The sequence below is a fragment of the Budorcas taxicolor genome, chromosome 9, assembly GCF_023091745.1.
Source record: "Budorcas taxicolor isolate Tak-1 chromosome 9, Takin1.1, whole genome shotgun sequence".
Lineage (NCBI taxonomy): Eukaryota > Metazoa > Chordata > Mammalia > Artiodactyla > Bovidae > Budorcas > Budorcas taxicolor.
The window spans coordinates 80,360,232-80,384,343 of NC_068918.1; the positions used below are offsets into that span (position 1 = coordinate 80,360,232).

Genomic DNA, 24,112 nt, shown 5'->3' on the forward strand with positions numbered 1-24,112 from the left:
TCAAATATTGAATTCCTAGGGCTCTAACACAGATTAGAGACAAGAACTCTCCTCCTCTTTCTTCCTCCTGTATTCAAATTTTTCCAACATTAAAAAAAAAAAAATTTATTTATTTGGCTGTGCTGGGTCTTAGTTGTGGCATATGAGATCTAGCTCACTGACTAGGGATTGAACCCAGGACCCCTGGACTGGGAGCACGGAGTCTTAGCCACTGGACCTCCAGGGATGCCCCCAAATCTTTCCATCCTTGAAGGCTTAAATTCAATCCCTTCTCTCCACATCCATGTGTTCATTTAATCAAGGTATGGTTATGGAAGATCTCCATGGTGGGAGACGCTAAACTAGAGATGGGGGAAACCACAGCTTGGGTACCTGCTTTCAAGCAGCCATTACTCTCGGAGGCACCTACAATCCTGGAATACAGGCTTCCCATCCTTCTCAGATTACAACCCAAACTCCTGGCCCTGCCCACAAAGCCCTGCATGATCTGTCTCCTGACCACCTCCTGGATCTTTCTTGGCCATTCGTCTCCGATCACACCGGCCTCCTCTGTCCTTGAAGATGCTAAGCCCTTTCCTGCTTCTGAGACTTGCCACTTGCTTGACCTCCTTCCTGGCAACATCCTTCCAGTATCAGCTCACACATTCATACAACCTCCCTTCTCACCATTCCAAAGTGCTTTCATTCGGTTACCCTTATCATCATCTGGAAGTAGCTTGGTTAAGCATTTATTTGCATTTTTGTTGTCCCATCTTCCCCAGCAAAAGCAAAGGCTGGGCTGTATCCTGCCTGCTTGGTGCAGAGTCTGTCATGTCTATAAACACTAGGCAAGTAACTGTGGTCTGGATGAATGGGTAAATATTTGTAATGCTCACTTGGATGTCTCCTAATGTGCTCAGAAAATATCTGTTGAACAAATAAATGAATGAGTCAAAGGAGGAATGGTGAGGCTCAGACAAATTGATGGGAATAGTCTCTTGCAAATTCTAAAGGAGATGGGGTTTTTCAACTCTGGGTCATATGGACACATTCTCCAGTAAAATGAAAACTGGGCACAAAGTTATCTCACATGAATACTGACTTTGGGAAGTAACTGCATCCCTCTAGTGATCTTGATAAATTGAGTCACAGACTCAGCTGCACTGGAAATATTGGATTCTGGAACGTGGCCTGCCCAAAGCCCCACAGACCTGGCATTGCATGAGTGCATCCTGGAGAAGACCCCGCCACTCCTCCAGCAGGGAGCACACGCGGTCCCACCGCCCGTTCATCTGGGACAAGCGATCCTGAAGATCCTGGCTCTCCTCCTGGCCAGTCTGAGTGAACTCGGAGCTGCACAGATGGATGGAGAGGATGATGGCTTTGCGCTGGTCCACAGCTTTCTGGAGCTCCTGCAAAGAGAAAGGAGAACAATCAAACACGGAAAACAACAATAAAAACGTTAAAGAGATGTAGTCTGAGACCTCTGGAAATGCTTCACCCAAATTCAAAAGATCCATTAATTAACACTGGCCTTAGCAAAATGGCTAAGGTATACACCACTGGGGAACACACTGGAGCTAAAAGAACTGGATCAGATATAGACTTACTGACATAAATGGGTCTTAAGAAGATATAGTTGTAAGTGAAAGAGTCATAAACAGATTGCTATAGGTTAGAGAACAGCACTTAGGCAATTTAAAGTACATTGTGCACACACGAATCCACATTTTTCAGGAATACATGTGAAAAAAGAAGATTAAAATTTTGGAATGGTTGCTATGGGTTTGAGGAATGGGGATTAAGAAACAGTGGGAGAAAAGGGATAGATAAATAAAAAAAGGAACTTTGCAGGAAGCAAAGATGATCCTGGGCAGTGAACTAAAGAGTACGATGAACTTAGCCCCTATCATGGGAGTCCAACAACAAACCAACCAAAACAAACCAAACACAGCATCGTCCAACAGTTCTGAGCAGCAGGAAATGTGCTCTTAGTTCCAGCGTACAAATTCCACTTCAGTAGACTAATGCTACTCACTGGGCTCGAATATCACTGTGGACAGTGACTGCAGCCATGAAATTAAAAGACATTTGCTCCTTGGAAGGAAAGCTATAGCAAACCTAGACAACATATTAAAAAGCAGAGATATCACTTTGCCAACAAAGGTCCATCTAGTCAAAGCTATGGTTTTTCCAGTAGTCCAGTATGGATGTGAGAGTTGAACTATAAAGAAGTCTGAGTGCTAAAGAACTGATGCTTTTGAATTGTGGTACTGGAGAAGACTCTTGAGAGTCCCTTGGACTGCAAGGAGATCAAACCAGTTAATCCTAAAAGAAATCAACCCTGAATATTCATTGAAAGGACTGATGCTGAAGTTGAAGCTCCAATACTCTGGCCACCTGATGCTAAGAGCCAACTCACTGGAAAAGACTGAGAAGGATTGAGGGCAAGAGGAGAAGAGGGTGACAGACGATGAGATGGCTGGATGGCATCATAGACTCAATGGACATGAGTTTGAGCAAACTCTGGGAAATAGTGAGGACAGGGAAGCCTGGCGTGCTGCAGTCCATGGGGTCTGCTTCTGCAAAGAAGCAGACATGACTTAGCTGCTGAAAACAACGCTGCTCAACGTTGTGCGCATAGGTATGAAATGTGCCGCTTGGTAAGAAAGCAGATTCCTAGGCCCTGGCCTCCAGCTGTTCTGACTTCACAGGCACCGACAGTCAGTGGTCCACAGCCTGAGAACACTGCCTTTGCCACAGGCCAGATTTTTTGAGATGATAAAGAGAATAAATAGTATTTCATCTACTAACAAATTTAGCTTGGTTTCACAAAAAACAAAACAAAAACAAATGGGTGACTGATGTGTTACTGTGTGTATTTCCCCAAAATCTAGAACTAAATTTCAAGAACTTGAGTACAAGGTTATACATTAATCACTGAATATCTTGGTACTGTTTAAATGTTCCCAGATCAAGGTAGTCAGTGACCCTATAGATCACATCTACCCAGGCTACATTTTCGTATAATTCTCACCATTTGTTATGTTTCCAACTTGTCTTAATTTTCACTTTTAAGTGGATTCTTAACATGCCATGATATAGAGTCAACCACAGAAACAGCATAAAAATCCACAAATATTGTAGAAAGTACTAGGTTATTCCACATATTTATCCTCAGAAAACAGACAGGAAAGATAGAGGAGGGATGCATAACAGGGTGGCTTTTTCTTATCACGTAGGGAGACTTTCAAGGTCTCAATTTTTCCACTCTGATCTCACTTAGGCCTCAGATTCTGGCCAGTGTTTGCTTCATCAACCTTTTAAGGAACTGATTATAATGCAACACTGCCTTACATTTTCCTGGAGAGACACTCAAGAAATTTAAGCACTCTTAAAAAAAAAAACGTAATCCAGAGAATACAAATTGCATCTCCCATCTGATGCTTCATCTTGAAATTGATGGAGCTGGTACAGAGACTACTCTATAAGAAGTCTGAGCAGTGGTCGGGAAGACTCATTTCACTGTTTGAAAATTTAAAACGAAATAACAGCTAAAACAAGGCAGAAAAACATCAGCCCCAAAGAAAACCAGCACACACAGAAACCAGGGAGACACAAAGGCAGTGTGCTTTGCTTAATCCTTGAGACTAGAGGGCCCAGTAGCTACATCTGAGGAAGAGCACAGCTTGACGTTCTCCAGACAAAAAGGCAGGACCAAGAGAGCTATTAAGAAGACACTGAGCTCTCCATCCATAGTATGCTTACAAAAGTCTCCACACATGCATCTCAATAGCTGGGCTGAGGAGGATTTTTAAGATCTAGAGAGGGTGTTAGAGAAGGTTATCTTCTGTACTACACCCAACAAGGTCAAAATCAAATAGAAATGTCAGGTGTTTTAGCAGGATTACTCCACAGGTTTTGTTTAGTTGGATTCATTACACTGAAAATTGCTTCTGCCACTATCATAATCTAGTTCAGAAGTTCTGCTGATTCCAAGAGGACAAGTGGCTTCCTTAGGTCTCCACAAACTCACATGTATACCATCTAGGAGAGGCTTCCTCTCCAGCTCTAGATAAGACTTGCAGGACCCTGGCCATAGCTGTGTTTGCCTTAAAAGAGGTTAACTAGGTCCCAGAGGTACCTGGAGGTTTTACGCAATTTTAACGGGTCATTAAATCATAATTATTTTCATGAGGGGCTTCCCTGGTGGCTCAGATGGTAAAGAATCCGCCTGCAATGCAGGAGACACGCATTGGATCCCTGGGTCGGGACAATCCCCTGGAGAAGGGAATGGCTACCCACCCACTCCAGTATTCTTTCCTGGAAAATTCCACAGACAGAGGAGCCTGTGGGCTACAGCCCATGAGGTCTCAAAGAGTTGGATGTGACTGAGCAACTAAGACACACACACATTTTTATGGGGCTGGTTCTGCAATTAAATCCAGCTCTTAACCCTTCCAAGCCTTCCTAGGAACACTCTGACTCGGGATGGCTGGGGAAACATTCGTGTCCATTTCCACCAACCACTGGCCCACTGCTATGTGAGTGTGTAACAGCCAGGGCTGGTTTTTTTCATCTGACTGGGCATTCCACGGGGCCGCTTTCTGTCTGGCGCCATGGGAAAGGCTGAGGGCAGCTAGCTACCTTCAGCTTCTGGATTTGGAGCGCGATGGACTGGATGTCGGTGCTGAGCTGCAGGCGCTGAAGCTGTTCCAGGTCGCCCTCCGTCTCCCGCAGCCAGGTCAGAACGCTATTCAGATCAGAGTCCAACTGCTGCCTCCTCTGGGGCTTCTGTTTCATCCTCAGCTCCTTGCTCAGGGCCTCTGCCTGGATGAGTTCCCAGCGGTCAATCACACCTGGCAAGACAGGACACGCACATGAGAGTGAGGGGTTTTCCTCCATGAGGAATGTTTAGGAAATGCTTGAAACCGACGGGAGCTAACTCTAAAACAGAAAAGAAAGTAACGCCACTGGGCATTCCTATTGCTGTCAGCTGTAAGTAACAGTACAGTGGCTGTATTTTTCCTATCTGAATTTTTAACAATGATGGGGAAGAAAAAATAAGCTACGTAAGATTTAACACTGTAAAGAGATTTATGAAGGGATAGCATTAAAGTGAGTGAACATCGGGACTTCCCTGGTGGTCTAGTGGCTAGGACTCCCTGCTCCCAGTGCAGGGTGGCCTGAGTTCGATCCCTGGTCAGGGAACTAGATCCTGCATGCTGCAGCTAAGACCTGGGGCAGCCAAAATAAATACATACAGAAATATTAAAAACAACAACAACAATAAAGCTGGTGAAGATAACTTTCAGTTCTTAGTTTCTTTCTGCAATAGACCTCTGAGACCACTGGGCATGTATATAGAAGATTCCTGACTAGTGATTCAAAGATGATGCTTCAAAATAAATGGGACATGGGGAAAAACCACTGTGATACTTTTCACCTTCTTGTTCTGTCCCCAGAGATCCTTGTAACCTGGAGGAAAGTTCTCAGGACAGAATTGTATAGATTGAGGTAAGCAACACAGTGGAACTCAGAGGCATCAAAGCGTTCTGAGATCTTTTATTTCACTCTGTCCTGAATAGAGCACAACTCACTCACCAGCTGTTTGGGTTTCAGTGCTATTCAAGTTAACAAAGCCAGGAAAATGGTCCTCTTCCTCGGTCAGCTTGTGTTCCAGTCTTTTCACCGAGTCTATGCTGCCGCTGCATTCACCCAGCAGTTTCATCTGTTTAGACACAGAAAAGAGGCTCCCTTGTCACAAAAGTCTCAAGCTGTCATGAGTGCAAGAGATCCTGGGTAAAATATCTTTGGAGTTCCTCAAAAAGGACAGTGGCTAAGTGCTGCCTCTCTGTAAAGAGTAAGCTGCTCTTAGCTTCCCTGATGGCTCAGTGGTAAAGAATCTGCCTGCCGATTCAGGAGACATGGGTTTCATCTCTGGTCTGGGAGGATCCCGGAGTCTACAGCTCTAGAGTCTGTACTCCACGAGAGAAGCCACGGCAATGAGAAACCCTTGCACCCCAACTACAGAGTAGCCCCGTTCACCACAACTAGAGAAAAGGCTCTGCAGCAATGAAGACCCCGCAGACCCAAAAAAAAAAAAAAAAAGAAAAAGAGAGTAAGCTGCTCTGCTGGAAACAAAGTCAAGTTCAAAAACATGCTTCTAAAACATGTGACTCATTCATATTTACACAAAGCAATGCCTTGAAGATACACTTGGCACACATGGTTTTGCACAAGTCCTCCCAATTTCTTTTAAAATTTATGAATCAAAACAGACTAAATCGATCTGGGATCTAACACTCAGAGCCCCCAGCTGGCAATATAACATATTGTCTTTGGCAAGCTGCTCCCTTTTTCTTAAACTGAAGTGTGGGAACAGTGATATTACCACAAATCTCACAGGGGCATCTATTTGCATTAAGTAATTAAAATGCTTAAAAGAATAAAACAATATTAACACCAGCTGTTTCATGAGAAAATCTAAGCAATGCTTAATGGATACTAAGGGAATAAATTTTGACATCAAAAGAAAAGCTTCCAACTCCATATTTAATATCATGCACATATTCAAAGACTAAAGGAACAAATCACTTCAAGGCACGCCTGCTACACTGATCATAACGCTTTCTTTCAAAGCCTTTACCAAATCACGTTGCTATTAAGTTACTTTGATTGCTTTTGATTGGTGTTAAGTATAATCTCAGTGATTTCAGCACACTCATTGTGAAACTGTATTATATTTTTAAAAAGGAGATTTCACTATAATAGAAGTCAGGATAAGAGGCCAAATTGAACAGGAAGTAAACTCATGATTAATTAATTACTCTTCTTTGACTGTGAGGATGTTAACGTCAACATAAAAGGTTCTCTCCCCTGGTTTCAAAAAAGCAGTACGTGTGAATTGTCATTAGGCTTAGGGAAATTAATTTTTCCTTCCTTTTACAAGGCAGTCTTTTGGGTGTGAAAAGACATGACAGAAGGCCTTGAAGAGATTCACTTTCAAATCTTCTTGCTTAAGTATGCGTAAGAAAACAGGTAATTCTCTGAGTATTTCTCTGGGAAGTTATTCTGTCAGTAACTTGAGCAGAGTAAAGCTATTACATACTTTACAAAAAGCTTCAAAAATGGAACTGGTAATACACACAATCTCTTGCCATCTTCTCTCCAAATCTCCTTGGTCAAAATTGTTTTCCCCAGAATGAGAGAACAAACAAGAGAATTAAAAAGTCCCAGGATCATCAAGTGACTCGAAAGACACCCAGGAAAAGAACTAAGCCCATTCCATGTTAGCAATATACCAGCTGAAATCTGCTGCTCCGAGCATAACCTTGGTCCGAAAATCATTAACTGAATTTGAAAGAATGCCTAATCACCTTCCGGGGCCAAAGCAATCTGTGAAAAGATTTCACAAGAGATCCGGATTCGATCCCCTGGATCAGGAAGATCCCCTAAAAAAGGGAATGGCTACCCACTCCAGTATTCTTGCCTGGAGAATCCCATGGACAGAGGAGCCTGGCGGGCTACAGTTCACAGGGTCAAAAAAAGAGTCTGACACGACTGACTGACTGACTGACTAACACTTTCACTTTCAGCTCTCGGTGTAAAGGAACAGGCTGGTTCTTAAGGTAGATCAGGGGTCTGAGCACAGACCACTTTTGCACCAAAGGTAACCTGGTAACAGGGCTTTGTTTTGCACACACACACCTATGAGTTCAAGGGCAGCTTGGTATGTGGAGAGCGGACACAGACCTCATGCCACAAACAGATGGCTCTTTGTCACACAGCTGTGATCACCAGGTATGTGTGAGGATCAAGAAGGGCCCGGATACTCACGTAGCCTCTGTAGCCAGAGTCTAGCTCTGGTCCTGTGGGCGTTTTGCTATGGATGATATTCTCCGTTTGCTGCATCTGAAAGTGGCTGTCATCCAAGGCTTTGCCCAGCTGTCGGATCTGTGACTCCAAGGCACCAGGGTCCCCTGCAGCGCCAATCATGAGAATCTTGATAAGCTTGACATTTGAGGGGATGGTTAAGAAATGCTACAGGCAGGGCAGCAGAGAGATGGCAGGTGTGTGGGTGGTCGTAAGGCACATTTAGTACTGACATGCTGGTGGGTTAGGAGTTCAAATGACTAGACTGATGAATGTGCTTGACCAGGAGTCCGAGCTGACTGGGCGCTGCCCCAGGGGCCACACAGTAGGTTCTCACAGCCTGTGGGTCTGCTTCCTCCTAAATCTGCACGCTGTGAGTTGGGGAGGGCCATTCTCGAAACCGCAGGTGGTCCCTTCTGCTGCCCAATAACTGGGAGTCAGTTAGGTCTCAGGCTCTCTCTGCAGTCACTTATCAAACAGAAAGTCACACCATCTTATTTTCCTTTCTGCATCTCAGTAGAAGATGGTGCCCCTGCAGCCCCAGGTGGCTGCATCCTCCACCTAAGGCAAGACTTCACGTGAGCCGAGGAAAGGTATGTGTGGAGGAGCCACGCTAGGAATGACTTCCTTTTGTCTGAAACTTGACACAAAATCAGGAGAAAGCGAAAACTGTAGCATTTCCATCCAGGTGCGCTCTCACTCAGAGCTTAGAACTCCTGGCTTACCTCCTTTGAGAGACGTGACGTTGTTTTGGAAATTTGTGTGTGTGTGTGTGCGGTACAGTCTTTGAACTCAACAAGAATATGATCGTCAGAGTGAAGCTAGCACAGGGTGAAAGCAGAGTAAATGTTAGTAAGCTTTATTAATTCTCTTCTGGAAAGAAGGCCTAAATGCACCTGGAAGAAGTCTCTCACTGGGAACCACTCAGGTAGTCACCAGTTTAGTAATGAGACTTTATTTCCCATCCTTTTGCTTTTCTGCAGAAATGTAAGTGTAAACTAATCATCTCACGAGTCAACATCCTGTCACCAGGGTCCAGCCCTGTTCTCTCCATTGTCCTCCAGAGTACAGACTCTGAACTACAGTTTGTCTACAGCGAGAGCCTAATTGTTTGGAGCTGAATACCTGATTCACCCTTTGTCTTTTATGGGCCCCCAGAGATCAGGAAGATACAATGGGCCTGGAGTCCCACCTAGAAGCTAGGGAACTGGGGACAGAATCCCTGAGCCCTGACTCCCCAGCCAGTGGTGGGTCTGCAATTCCTCCTTGAAATCATAAAGTCAGAGCTGTTACAACCAAGCAGGGAGCTACAGCACCAGTGCCAAGACTAGTGTTTCCATCTCCTATTTTCTGCCATTAATGGGCATCATAGTTCATGCTTACTGAGAGTGACTACCATTTCGCAAGTTGAATGGTTGTTTTATTGCACTTGCTTACTGAAGCTATGGGCTTCCCTGGTGGCTCAGGCAGTAAAGAATCTGCCTGCAATGTGGGAGACCCAGGTTTGATCCCTGGGAAGACCCAGGGAAGATCCCCCGGAGGAGGGAATGGCTACCCACTCCTGTATTCTTGCCTGGAGAATTCTGTGGACAGAGGAGCCTCGCGGGCTCTAGGCCACGGGGTCACAAAGAGTGGGACATGACTGAGCGACCAACATTTTCACTTTCACTGAAGTTTTACTCTTGGTGTGGATCAACCAAGTGGTTTGGGTTTCTGTTTCTGAGACGGCAGTCAGAGAAGAAGGTTCTGCCTTAACATGCTTGTGGCACAGAGCTGTGAGAGGGCAGGTAAAGGTGCTCGGAGAGGAGAAGGCTGGTTACAGGTGAGCAGGGGAGGTCTGCTTTGGCTTTGGTGCCTACCAGAGGAATTTCTGATTGCACTTTCTGTGAGTTTAACATAGGCCTCGGGACTTTCAGGGATCACTACATCTGCAAAAAGAGCACAGTCTAAGTTGACAGCTAAGGTCTGGAAATCTGGATCCCCTGATGGCAAGAAAATAACTTTCCTAGAGGGAAAAAAGGAAATTAATCATTCTGGGCCGATAATTCTTGAACATACAGAGAAGTCTGAGTCCGACCACCAAAGGGTTCCTGAAATAAATCATAATAAAGGCTCTCATTGATGGAGAGTGTTTTATGAGCCAGGCGATGTTCTGGGCACTCGTTTATCCTCACAGAAACCCTACAGGGTGTGTGGAAGTGTTATTCTCATTTTATTGATGAAAAAAACTGAGGCCCAGGGGAATTGTTACTCATTCAAGTTTCAACAGCTAGTAGTGGCATATCTGGAATTGCAATCCATACAGGTTCTAGAGCGGTGCTGTCCAACAGAAATGGCATACATTGTTTTAAAGAGTCTAAGGGCCACAGTGACAAGTCAAGGGATGAAAATAAATTCAATACTTAATTTTACTAAATCAATGAGTCTCATGTATAACATGTAATCAACAAAAGTACTATTATCAATATCTGACACACTTGCTCTGTGCTAAGCCTTTGAATTCTGTGTGTTTATGTAAGTGCACTGGACGCAGCAAGTACCCATCTGCACAGTCGCATTTCAGTGCTCAGCTGTCACGTGTGGCTGAGGGACTGCATATTGAGTATTTCTGCTTTAGATGCAAAATGCTTAGCTATTAGGCTGCACTGTAAAAACAAAATAAAATGAGAGAAATCATTTCTTTCTGTACAGTGTCAGCCCCTTGGGAATCCAAATGTGAACCATCACACAAAGAAAAAGCAGAAACTGTCTTTTAGGAAATGTGTGAGGTGCGTTTATAAGGGCTACAAATTGGCCTCTGGTTATTTATTCTATTTAGACTCACCTTTCTTAAAATGCTCCTCTTTCTCTGTCCACCCCTTCACTGTACGTGCTTCCTGAGGTTTCATATGTCTTGTTTCCCTTTGTACACTCTTCCTGTGTGGTCTCCTTCCTTTCCTTGTGGACCACTGACATGTGGATAACTATCTAATCCACATTTCTGTTTCCCGACCCGTGCAGTCATCCGCTGTTGGCTTTTTCCTGTGGGCTAGGCCTCAGCATCTCAAGTTCAGGACATGCACAGAGGAACTCACTGCCTCCCGCTCTCTCACTGCCCTGACCCCGTGGCTCCACAGCCACCAAGAACATTCTCTCCTACTCATGGTCCTCAGAGCCTAGGACCACCTGCATCTTTTACCAAGATGCTCACACCAGAAAAAATCACTTCAACTGCAATCCAATCAGCCATCAGTCATGCGGGAGCCGTCTCATGATTTCTCACAGCTCTTTCATCTATTCCCAGCACTGCTTCCTTAGTTCAGGCCATCACCACGTCTGCGTCCTGGACTGTAAAGTGATTCCATCTGGCCTTTTTTTCAATGTGCCCTTCTCTAGATATTGTTGAGACAGGTTCTTTGAAAACAGACATCAGATCCCATTGCCTCCCTCCTTAGAGCCCTGCTGTGACTGTCCAGGGTCTTCACGGTAAAACTGCTTTTCATGATAAACAGGTTGCTGTATGACCAGGCCCTGGTTCGCCTTTCCATCTCCTCTTTGCTCACTCTCCACCTCTCAAGCTGCAGCCCTGTCATTCTAGACAAACTCCAGGTGACCGAAGGTGCTGAGGCTGATGGCTGTCCTCTCCTCTGGACACCGTCACATCCTCCTGACTGACTTCTACTCACCCTGCAGGTCTCAGCACAGGTCTCTCCTCTAAAGCCTTTCCCCAAAGCTCCGGCTCAGCCACCCCTGGGCTCTGTTTTCACATCACCGTCTGTACCCTGCTACTCCAGCACTAAATGTTTCACACAAGTGTTTCTTATTTGTCTGTGTTCCACCCTAGAGTGTTAGGGCTTCCTTGCTAGCTCAGAAGTAAAGAATTTGCCGGCAATAGGGGATGCAAATAGATTTGACCCCTGGATTGGGAAGATCCCCTGGAGTAGGAAATGGCAACCCACTCCAGTATTCTTGCCTGGAGAATCCCATGGACACAGGAGTCTTGTGGGCTCCAGTCCGTGGGATCAAAAAGAGTTGGACATGACTTGGCGAATAAACCATCTCCACACTACCACACTACCACCCTAGAATGTAAGCTCTTTGAAAAGAAAAGGAACTGTGTATTTCCAGTACTTATAAAGTGCCAGCCATATAGTAAGAATATAAGCATATGTGGGATAAATCAGTGGTCATATCAATTTTGCATTTGTGAATCATGTTAATATCCAATTGAGTACAAGTTCCCCTGCTGGGAGAAGGAAGATGATTCTGCTTAGCCTATGGGTTTTCAGGACAGTATCCATTCCTTCGTATTTTCTCTCAAGCTAGCATACACGTAGGAGGAGCTCTTTCCTACCTGATAAGCCAACAGCTCCCCTGAGGTAGAAATCTTTATCTTCTGGGCCCTCTTCGCCCTCAGATGGCAGAGTTCTGGACACGGCGGACTCCAGGTCACGGCTGAGGTCATAGTCATGGTCCCATTCCAGGGGGATCGAGTCCACACTGGCGGGGGTGTCTCGTCCAGACCTCTCGCTCCGGAGGGGCTGGGCGAGTGAGAGGGAGGGGTTGGAGGAAGGCTGCGGGGAGAGCACGCCGTCCGTGGTGTCCCGCCAGTGGAGGTCCGACAGAGCTCCAGCCTCATCCAGTTCCAGCTCCCGGTCAGAGAGGTCGTGCTCATCATCTGGGAGCTAGAAACGCGGCGAAGACAGCCCTGTTACTGCAGCGGTCAACGGCTCCCCTCCCCACTCTGTGCTCTGCCTCTCATCAGCCTCCAGCACCCAAGCCAGGTTGGACCACATCCCTGTCTTGGTAGGGTTAATTTTAAACTTCCTATCATCGAATAATAAATAAGTATCTTCTGAGCACTTTTCAAAATGCCTTATATGTGAATCTAGCAAATTCTCAGTTTTATCGCTGGTAAAATGGAGATAATATTAAGGCCTACATCAACAACTTGACAGAAGATTAAATAGGATAGACTGTAAATAAAGATAACTTAGTACCTAACGTGCAACACAGTAAGTACTGAATGGCACAGGTCAGGAGCCAAAGGGAATCACGGATAAAACCCTAGTCTTTTACATAAAACCCTGGTCCTTTTCCACCTTATATTCCAGATAGAAAATACACTTTATCACAGAAGATGACAAATATTCTAATAATAACATCTTGACAATGAGCTATGATTGTGGTAGCGATTAGGGAAAAGAAAGATAAATTCAGCTAAATAACGACATCAATTGAGCCACTGTTTAACACTGCTCACCTTTACCCCCTTGTTTCCTCTAGAAGCTTCTTGATCTTCCACGGAAGATATGTGCCAAGTACTCTTCTAAGCTCTTTAAATGCATGTATGTGTATGTGTATATATATATGTATATGTGTATATATATATATGTCAGTTCAGTTTATATGCATATACATATAAACTCATTCCATGCCCAAAGCAATCTTTTCTATGAGGTAGGTACAGTTACTAAGCCAGGTTTGCATTAAGGAAACGAAGGCAAGCCACAGGAAGCCAAGCACTCTGGCTCTAGAGCCCAGTACCCATTAAACAATGCTACTTGATCTCACATTATTAATTCTCTTTAGATTTCATGACCATGAAAAAACAGTGTCACGTACGGGCAGGCGCATCAGTTTCTTATGGTATCTGTCCACGCGCCCGAAGACCTCCTGACAGTAACGTCGGAGCTCGTCCAGCTCTTCCTCAATGACGGCCGCATCCAAGGGTTCACTCTTTTCTATCAGCTGTTCTCCTTGGGCGATTATCTGCTCGATCTTATTGTGGTTCAACGCGATTTCCTGCTGGAAGGCCTAGGGAGCACACCGCTCATGTTAATTTTTCATTACTCACACAAACATGAGGTAACTCTAAGATACATATTAAGAAAAACCATGTAGGGGATATTAAGTTTACCATAGACAAAGACAAGCCAAGAGGCTATTACTTTCTAAAGTAAGACATAAAATTTTGAAATAAGAACAGGAAGCAGAAATGGAATTGTTAGAATTCCATGACCAGAGAGGCGCCTTTGCCTAATAAAATTTACCACCATGGACAGTGTGGGTAAGAGAATCATAGGAAAAAACATTCAAACCCATCACAAAGTTGAGAGCACTGGTTGTCCCTGATGAAAAGTAATGGCAAGCAATAGAGAGCCACCGAAATTAATTTAGCATTTTAAACAATTCTACTCAATATTTAAATTTTAGGTTTTCTAAAATTTCAAACATGAGTAAGAAAAACCATCCAAATCACAATTATCACAAATTCTTCTCAGAGGATTTGACTATTTCAGGACAGAAGAAGGAAAAAGTGTAATTATTTGAAAAAACAGGTAATTCTGGATTCCATAGACTTATTTTATACGACTCAAAACAGTTAAACCTCAGGGAACATGTTTCAAGGGATAAATTTTAATTCAACACAAGAATAAACTCTGGAAGAGTTGAAATTGCCCAATAATAAAAAGACTGCCAAGGGAGAAAGAGGGCGGTTATAAATGCTATGACCCTGCCAGAATCCAGAAAGAAAAGATTCAACTACCACTTCGTAGAAATTTCCTGCTGAAGCTTTTAAATAGGTATTTATCTGTGAAACAACTTGGGAGAGTTGAGGTGACAGGGAAGGATGGAGAGGCTGGTCAGACTACCGGGACTATTTTGTGATTTTTTTATTCTGAGAATCTAGCGAAGAATCTAGTGCTGAGGGTCAGATACGACTGAGCGACTTTACTTTCACTTTTCACTTTCATGCACTGGAGAAGGAAATGGCAACCCACTCCAGTATTCTTGCCTGGAGAATCCCAGGGACGGGGGAGCCTGGTGGGCTGCTGTCTGTGGGGTCACACAGAGTTGGACACGACTGAAGTGACTTAGCAGTAGCAGGATTAAAGGTAACTTCCTTGTTTTATTATGACAACTTTAAAGTCACAGGCACCATGAGTGGTGGTTTAGTTGCTAAGTCCTATCCGACTCTTGTGACCTCATGCACTGGAGCCCACCAGGCCCGTCTGTCCATGGGATTTTCCAGGCAAGAATACTGGAGTGGGTTGCCATTTTCTTCTCCAAGGCAACATGACAATTCTTATAAAAAAAGTCTACGTATCCTATCTTATCTTGGGTTGAAAATTTCATAAGCTTCATTGCATATTATTCAAGATGTTAAACAATCTTCCTTTTAGGGAATCCTCATATCTAATATATATCCCTTGCCAGGTAAAACGCTTCACTCTCTTTTTTCACTTTCATCAAGTGGCTCTTTAGTTCCTATTCACTTTCTGCCATAAGGGTGGTATCATCAGTGTATCTGAGGTGTTACTGATATTTCAGGTTAGTGAAAGTGAAAGAGGAGAGTGAAAAAGCTGGCTTAAAATTCAACATTCAAAAAACTAAGATCACGGCATCTGGTCCTATCAATCAGTTCAATTCAGTAGCTCAGTCATGTCCGACTCTTTGAGACTCCATGAATCACAGCACGCCAGGCCTCCCTGTCCATCACCAACTCCCAAAATTTACCCAAACTCATGTCCATTGAGTCGGTGATGCCATCCAGCCATCTCATCCTCTGTCGTCCTCTTCTCCTCCTGCCCCCAGTCCCTCCCAGCATCAGGGTCTTTTCCGGTAAGTCAACTCTTTGCATGAGGTGGCCAGCGTATTGGAGTTTCAGCCTCAGCATCAGTCCTTCCAATGAACACCCAGGACTGATATCCTTTAGGATGGACTGGTTAGATCCCCTTGCAGTCCAAGGGACTCTCAAGAGTCTTCTCCAACACCACAGTTCAAAAGCATCAATTCTTCGGTGCTCAGCTTTCTTCTCAGTCCAAGTCTCAGATCCATACATGACCACTGGAAAAACCATAGCCTTGACTAGACGGACCTTTGTTGTCAAAGTAATGTCTCTGCTTTTTAATATGTTATCTAGGTTGGTCATAACTTTCCTTCCAAGGAGTGAGCGTCTTTTAATTTCATGGCTGCAATCACCATCTGCAGTGATCTTGCTGCTGCTGCTGCTAAGTCACTTCAGTCGTGTCCGACTCTGTGCGACCCCATAGACGACAGCCCACCGGGCTCCCCTGTCCCTGGGATTCTCCAGGCAAGAACACTGGAGTAGGTTGCCATTTCCTTCTCCAATGCATGAAAGTGAACTTGGAACCCCCAAAAATAAAGTCTGACACTGTTTCCGCTGTTTCCCCATCTATTTCCCATGAAGTGATGGGACCGGATACCATGATCTTCATTTTCTGAATGTTGAGCTTTAAGCCAACTTTTTCACTCTCCTCTTTCACTTTCATCAAGAGGCTTTTTGGTTCCTCTTCACTTTCTGCCATAAGGGTGCTGTCATCTGCATATCTGAGGTGACTGATATTTCTCCTGGCAATCTTGATTCCAGCTTGTGCTTCTTCCAGCCCAGCGTTTCTCATGATGTACTCTGCATAGAAGTTAAATAAGCAGGGTGACAATATACAGCCTTGACACACTTCTTTTCCTATTTGGAACCAGTCTGTTGTTCCATGTCCAGTTCTAACTGTTGCTTCCTGACCTGCATACAGATTTCTGAAGAGGCAGATCAGGTGTCTGGTATTCCCATCTCTTTCAGAATTTTCCACAGTTTATTGTGATCCACACAGTCAAAGGCTTTGGCATAGTCAATAAAGCAGAAATAAATGTTTTTCTGGAACTCTCTTGCTTTTTCCAAGATCCAGAAGATGTTGGCAATTTGATCTCTGGTTCCTCTGCTTTTTCTAAAACCAGCTTGAACATCTGGAAGTTCACTGTTCACGTATTGCTGAAGCCTGGCTTGGAGAATTTTGAGCATGACTGACTGACTGAACTGAACTGAAGTAAAATGTTTAACCGCTGGCTTTGAATTATATATGAAACATACCAAATATACTTAAACATTAATTTGGCACCTACGAAAGCAGTCTGTGTGGAATGAAGTTCTAATATAAGACAGTTGAACTGGTCTGGATCATAGGAGTCAAACTATCTGAAAGTGCTTGAAACCAATCAAAAAAACCACCATCAAAAACAAACAAAAAAACCTTGCAAATCGAGTTCATACTTAAAGTGCATGTGTTAAGGGGAGTTGTATCTCCTGATAATGCTCTTTATTTCATTTTTAATATTTTTCTTTTTTCTGAATTTCTTCTCAGTTAAGAAGATCTACATTTTTAAAAAGCAAAGATTCTCATATGTAAAATACATAGCCAATGGGAATTTGCCGTATGACTCAGGGAACTGAAACAGGGGCTCTGTAGCAACCTAGAGGGGTGGGGTGGGAAGGGAGCTGGAAGGAAGGTTCAAGAGGGAGGGGACATATGTATATCTATGGCTGATTCATGCTGCTATTTAGCATAAAACAACAAAATTCTGTAAAGCAATTATCTTTCAATTAAAAAATAAATAAAAATTTCAAAAAAGAACAGTTTTTTAGTATGCTCTTCACGAAAGTATCTATAAAACATTTCCTCTTCAGACTCTTTGCATACCAATTTGAAAAAAAAATCACTATCATTCTATTACCTTGAGCTGCTTTATTTTAGCTTGAACATCACACTCAGAGAAGTGCTCAATGTTGGTGAGCTGCAGATCCATCTCCGTCAGCCACACCAGAATGCTGTCCCGTGCCGTCTCAAACTCCTCCCGCTGGCCAATGAAATGCTGGAGAGAAAAGAACAGAAGTGAAAAAGCCACAGACACATGCTGAGACGGAACCGCCAATTCCAGCCTCCTCCTGGGAAGTCATTTCCTCAGTGAGCAATGAGAACACCACAATGTTTTACCAAATGAATCATATGCTAGATATCTGTCTTGTCATCCCAGTCTTACAAAGTCATTGAGATTATGTCCTAACACTGCACTCAAATGCCCCACTCTGTCCTCCTGGCCTCTAAGCTACAGAAGAGGCGCAGCATGGACCTTGAGTCTGCGCAGGATGGAGGTGACGCGCTTCTGCAGGTTGTCCCATCTCTGGTTGCCTTTGTGAACCATCTGTTTGAGGCTGCCGGCCGCGTCTGTGCGGTTCTCTCTGGCCAGGCGGCGGTACTGCTTGTTGATCAGCTCCAGCTGGGTCAGGCTCTCATGGACCTGTCGCTGGAAAGCCTGTGACCACAAAGAAGCACATCAGCCGGGGAAGTCTGAGGAGTTCTCTCAGCAAGGGCGTCTGGGCGTCCTGTCGTGAAGTCAGACAGAACAGGAGGTTGACTCTTCCTGAGAGAGTCATTTCCTAGGCAGGTTGACAAGAAGTCTAGGGGTTCCCAAGGAGAGAGGGGTCTGGAATTCTCAAGGAGGAAGAGAGGACAGACTTTTTTTCCTCTACATTCCTTAGGATTATATAACAATAATGTATCCTGCCTGAGGACAGTCTCTGGACCAAACCTTCTGGCTAATCCTGTTATCTTAAAATGTAAATTGTGGGAGTAGGTCTGGTGAGGTCTTTACAACCTCCAGACATCCTTTGGATTCACTGGAGAGTATATAACTCCATTGCTAACACAAGCAAAGGGGTACTCTTTCTACCCCTTTCTGATGTCTATGTCAGAAGCTTTCTCTATCTCCTTTATACTTCAATAAAACTTTATTACACAAAAGCTCTGAGTGATCAAGCCTCGTCTCTGGCCCCGGATTGAAATCTTCTCCTCCAGAGGCCAAGAATCCAGGGGTCTTTGGGTAATTCTGCAACAACCTTTCATTCCCCTCAAACAGGAAAAGACACTTTGAAACCAGTGTAAGCTTTCCCTTGTTAAAGAAAACTCATGTTACCCCTGTGACTTAAGAAAGGGAGTTGATCAAACAAAAATATAAGAGAAAATGGCAAACAGGAATAAATATTTGTATATATACAAATCCATATATGACACACATATAGAATATGTACATATACATGTAGAACATACACATATTCACATGATACATGCATATAAAATGTACACACATAGCTATATATACATATACAAATGGCAGCCCACTCCAGTATTCTTGCCTGGAAAATTCCATGGACAGAGGAGCCTGGTGGGCTTCAGTCCATGGGGTCACAGAGAGTTGGACACGACTGAGCGACTATCACACACTCACTCACATGTATAACACACACGATATACATATGTAATACAGCTTTTAAAATAATAGCCTAAAAAGAACTTTCCCATAAAGCGAACTGATTATAAAAATATGTTGTTGCTTAGTCACTAAGTCATGTCCTACTTCTGCGACCTCATGGACTATAGTCTGCCAGGCGCCTCTGTCCATGGGATTTCTCAGGCACGAATATAGGAGTGGGTTGCCATTTCCTTCTCCCACGGATCCTCCCAACTCACGGATTAAACCTGTGTTCCTGCATTAGCAAGCGAGTCCTTTACTACTGAGCCACCAGGGAAGCCCACAAAAATATGGATGTATGCTGAAACGTGAGTTTAAAATGTTCCAAGTTTCTGACGTCAATACTTAGAAAAAAATATCTATCATAAAACTGCTTCTTTTATTTATAAAATATATTATTTCCTAAGAAATCCAGAAATTGCCTCAATTCTGGTGTCCTCTTAAAAAAAAAACAAACTACTTTTTGCAGAATGTCTTCTAAATGCAAGCTATTACTGATTTTTAAGAACAACAGCTTAGTGAAACAGAAGTAACCTTACAAAGAAAAAAGTTTTGAACATGCTCTATTGTATTTTTGCTGTGCCCACAAATGATTTGGTTTGTATGAAATGTTTTAAAGCTGATGCGACACCTTACAGAGTATTACAGAGTAGTGTCTATCTACTTGGGAGGTTACCCTATGCACCCCTTACAGTTTCTGCAGGTAAAATACTTCTTTCTCTCTGCCATATAGCCTAGCCCTAGCAATAAGAGTTATTTGGCCAAAATAAAATGAAGCTTTTACATTTCAAACTTAGGTGTGTGATTTATGACCGACTTCTATTCTGGCATTGGACAGAAAATTCTGTGACTAATTGAACTGCACTCATTGAAATCCCAAACTTTTGCTTCCTTTGGCTCATCACACTGTTTACATGCTACCAAACTCCTGCCTCTGAGATGGCTTTCCTTCTGAGAGTCATTTTAAGAGCCGTCATCCGAGTAAATCCAACCATCTATTTTATAAAACTTCAAATTATTTCCCTAGAAAAGGAAATAGTAGGGGAAGTTCAGCTTTTGCAATTACTGGAAGTCACAGAATATATTTTCTTACTGAGGTGAAGGTGGTCATAACAGATGCGGACCCCAACACCCCTAGAGCTGTCCCCAATGTTTGTGCAATTGAACAGGCAAAAATCGCCCTCAAAATTTCATTTTTGTAATTCATTTTTCTCTTAAGCAAATTAACTACAAAGATAAATAATAAAATCAATCATTATATCTAGCTAGTTGTATAAATAGCATTTATATATATAAATAGCATATATATATAATGCTATATTTATACAGCTTATATGAATAGCTAGTTATATAAATAGCATTATAAGCTTAACTATATGGCTAACCTTTGTCATAAAGTCTTGAGTCTAAAATAGCATCATAAAAGATCTTACATAATCTTCTTTGTAGTGGAAGCTGATTATAGAAGGTTTAACCTTTATGAAGCTGTGAGTAATAAGATGCAGTACCAGAATATTTCCACTAGCACTGGTTCACACCAGGATAATCTGAAATCTACTGCACAGGTTATTGTGGCTTTTTACTAGAATTTTACTAAGGCAAAGTCTTTAAGATAAGAATTTCTCCCCCCTGGGATATAGTCAAATAGTTATATATAGATCCATATTCAGACAGCAGAATAACTCTTAGTTATTTCACATAGTATTTGAATACTTGTATAGTTTTGTGTAGCTCCCCATCTATGACTCTTAGATTTTAAACCCCACAAGAACAAAAACCAAACTTCACATTTACTATAACAGGCCTCAAAAAAAAAAAAAAAAAAAAAGCCTGGTTAATTGCTACTACAAGGTAAAAATGAATCTAGCTGAATTTGGTTGGGTTTTTTAATCTTTTTTTAAAATATCTCAGGGAGCTTGAGGCAGACTTGGCAACCAAGGATGATTTTTGTAAGATAACATGCATCGGAACTGTTCACGGTTAATATATATGAGAACACAACTGCCAATCAATGGATATTGATTGGAAAAGAAACTTCAAATTAAAAAATGGTCAACTTTAGGGACCAGTCCTTGGTGGAAATGAGAGGCAATTGAGAACTGGGGTTTCATCCTATCACAGTGATAGAGCAGATTTGAGACTGCCCATACAGGCAAGGAACTAGAATCGGTTACTGAATGATTGCTTTCTTGATGAATATGATTATACTGCTGCTATTTTTCTCTATAAATTTGAAAAATCTTAGTGACTCAGTGGCACTGTTCCTCATTCATAATTACAGTTGGTTTATGATTTAAAATATTTGATCAATTCTGGAGTCAATTTTATTTATCAATGATTAAAAGATAAGGGGAGACTAGTGGGCTACAGTCCATAGGGTCGCAAAGAGTTGGACATGACTAAAGCAACTTGGCATGCACTTACACACACACACACACACACACGAACACACACATATACATATATATGTATACATACACATACACTCCAGTTAAGTGAAAAAAAATCAAGAAAATATATTGAACACACACACACACATATAGTTGTTATAGTATGGAATGGCATCATATTTGAGTCTTAAAAGCTTGATTATAAGGAACTGTGAATTTAAAAGAATGCCAAGATCATTTTTAGGGAATCATGATTCCTGTTTTCTAAAAGTTTATCTTCATTACTACTTTATTTGTAATTCTTGATAATTTTAAAGTAAAAACTTCCTTTCTCTTTTTTGCCTATCATGATGTAATAAGAAAGATGACCAGAAAGTCATCACCACCTAGCTGTCTGAACAAATAATATGTGGGTAAACAGTTTCTTTGGGTCTTGAGACACGGAAGACCAGCTGGCTACTCTCGTAGCAAAATAAAGATGAAATATTTGGCACTGAAAATCACCTCAAATTTCTTTAGTTCCTCCTTGGCAACTGTATAGAGCACCCCGGAAGAGCTGGGAAAGGCAGCTGTCCTTTCTGAGATCTTGAGCCAATCTTCAAAATGAGAAAAGTCATCCAGAAACTTCTGCCACAATCGCCATGTCTCTTCAATTCTGAGACAGAAAGAACAGAATCTGATTGTTTGAGACTGTTTATACTCCAGAGCCCTGTCTGATGCCTGCAACAGGATTAAGAGTGCCCAAAACAAGCAACTGCTGTGCCAAACAATAACTAACTGTGCCTTGAGCCAAATTTGCCCAGACTGAAAAAGAAACAACTGTTTGAGCTAAAATGAAACAGCTGTGTGAGTGTGTGTGTATGTGTGTGTGTGTTAAAACACACGTCCTGCAGCTCTGGGTTTGGAACGAGTCAAACTGAGTCTGATAAGCACATGGTATGAACTGTTTTGGGTATGTGCAAGGAAGTTTGAAAGTGTAACTCTCTGCTCTCAGTGCACACTCATCCTGAGGTTCGCTGGACTAAAACTAAGGTTTGAAAATTCACTGAACGTCAAAGTCACCCTCATCAAAATCAACCAATGATGGCAAGACAAATATTCAGCTTTCAGGAGGTCCCCAGAGAGCATGAAGATTCTGTGCCTTAAGTCATTGTGGTCACTTTCTAACACATCACTAATTTTTCACCACCTTGAATTTCAAAAGGCTCCAAGAGAAGTCCTTTTGTTTTATTATTTCCTTTTTAATGAAAGAAAGTTACTTTTTTCACACCACGGATTATGTAACATAATACTTGTTCAGCAAAGGCATATTTTAATTTTTCTAATTATATTTAAACTGTTAGGTCAGGTGTCACTTGGCTTGTTATATTTGTAAGTGATCTTTATACCTACTTCTGTTTCCAGCTGAACGTAGATGACAAGTTTGGGAAACTGAGGCTATCTTTGGACAATGCAACCAAAAGGAAATGGTGAACAGCAGATACCCTGGATAAATTTATTTATTGATTTTTTTGTCCTTCCTGTTTCAGCTGTGTACACATCCCCACTTACTTGAGCCTCCTTTCCATGGACATGGCACAGATGTTTCTCCATCGGCGGTCCAGGTTTCGTGTGGCCTGCTGGATGGAATCGCACTCGGCGTCTGTAGCGCAAGCATCACAGTCATGGAGAAGGACCTCGCACAGGTTGAGCACAGAGGCCACGCCCGTGCTGTGCTTCTCGATGTCCCTCTGAAGCTCCTGCAGGGAAGGAGATGTGCTTTAGTCAAACACTTGTTTACCGATGGGAGAAACTGCAGCTGTATTCACTGACTCAGAAATGGTTAGGCAAAACCTTGACAAGTATTTCATCTCCTTGGATGCATGAAGCTTCTTCAACTTCCTTTATGAAATACCGCAAGCTCAAAAGTATGAGAAAACGAGTCTAGAAATATTTGGCCTATGTGAACCATGCTAAAATATCAACTGAAAAAGTAAGACTGCATCAACTGTGCAGAGTACAATGAGCTTCTTTAGTGATTGAAATATGAATCTTGCCCCAGTTTTTACTTCACAGATATATCACTTCCATTCCAATCCATAGATCAATCAAAGGAGTACGTGTACTCCTTTTAAGAGTTGGCACTCACTTTGATCTCCAAGGATCTGCAAACTATTTTAAACAGTTAATTCCACCATCATTAAAAGGTACCATGGTTTAAGGGACCTTGGCTTTCTGTCATGTATGACAACCATTATTATCAGCAGCTTCTTCAATGAACAAATTTAAACGTAGGACAGAAACTGGAAGATATGAAATAGAATGATAAAGTTCAATTCTTGTAATATTTTATAATGTGATAGATCCCATATAACTGAAAGAGGTTGTGCAAGAGATTTGAAAGGACAGTTTAGTGAAACTGAAATATTTGAAAGAATTTATTTTCTTGTGTCTAGTTTATGAAATCTCCAAAGTTAATCAATGGCACTGTTATTGCATTCAACAGTAAGCTACATTTTGTGAAGAAGACATTGGGATCTGGTGTTAAGGAGAAAAACAGGAAGGAGAATCTACATGCAACAATATAAATCCTAGTTATCTGAATAAGTTGAGGAATTATCAAGAGAAAAGTTAGGCAAATTCAAGAACTATATAAGAGAAAAGGAAAATATATTGAAGGCCTGAACGAATAGGACAAGCAAAACATACTAGTTGGCCTCTTTTTTAATAATGGAATGCTTTGAGTAAACTGAGTTAAAAGCTCAACAGAAAAATAATGTATATTTTGTTACATTCTGTGCAGT

The 24,112-nt window shown here is 42.4% G+C and overlaps 1 protein-coding gene across 1 annotated transcript in view; it reads right to left on the minus strand.

The window, feature by feature from the left end:
• SYNE1 (spectrin repeat containing nuclear envelope protein 1) overlaps positions 1–24,112 on the minus strand; it is a 408,382-nt gene that overhangs the window by 15,968 nt on the left and 368,302 nt on the right. The window contains exons 131-141 of the mRNA XM_052645623.1: positions 22,881–23,068; positions 21,834–21,984; positions 17,761–17,943; positions 17,365–17,502; positions 13,459–13,650; positions 12,188–12,518; positions 9,714–9,782; positions 7,819–7,961; positions 5,584–5,710; positions 4,627–4,838; positions 1,191–1,391 (exon numbers count right to left, since the gene is read on the minus strand). Of these exons, the coding sequence (XP_052501583.1) occupies positions 1,191–1,391; positions 4,627–4,838; positions 5,584–5,710; positions 7,819–7,961; positions 9,714–9,782; positions 12,188–12,518; positions 13,459–13,650; positions 17,365–17,502; positions 17,761–17,943; positions 21,834–21,984; positions 22,881–23,068 (1,935 nt within the window). The remainder of the gene's footprint in view (positions 1–1,190; positions 1,392–4,626; positions 4,839–5,583; positions 5,711–7,818; positions 7,962–9,713; positions 9,783–12,187; positions 12,519–13,458; positions 13,651–17,364; positions 17,503–17,760; positions 17,944–21,833; positions 21,985–22,880; positions 23,069–24,112) is intronic.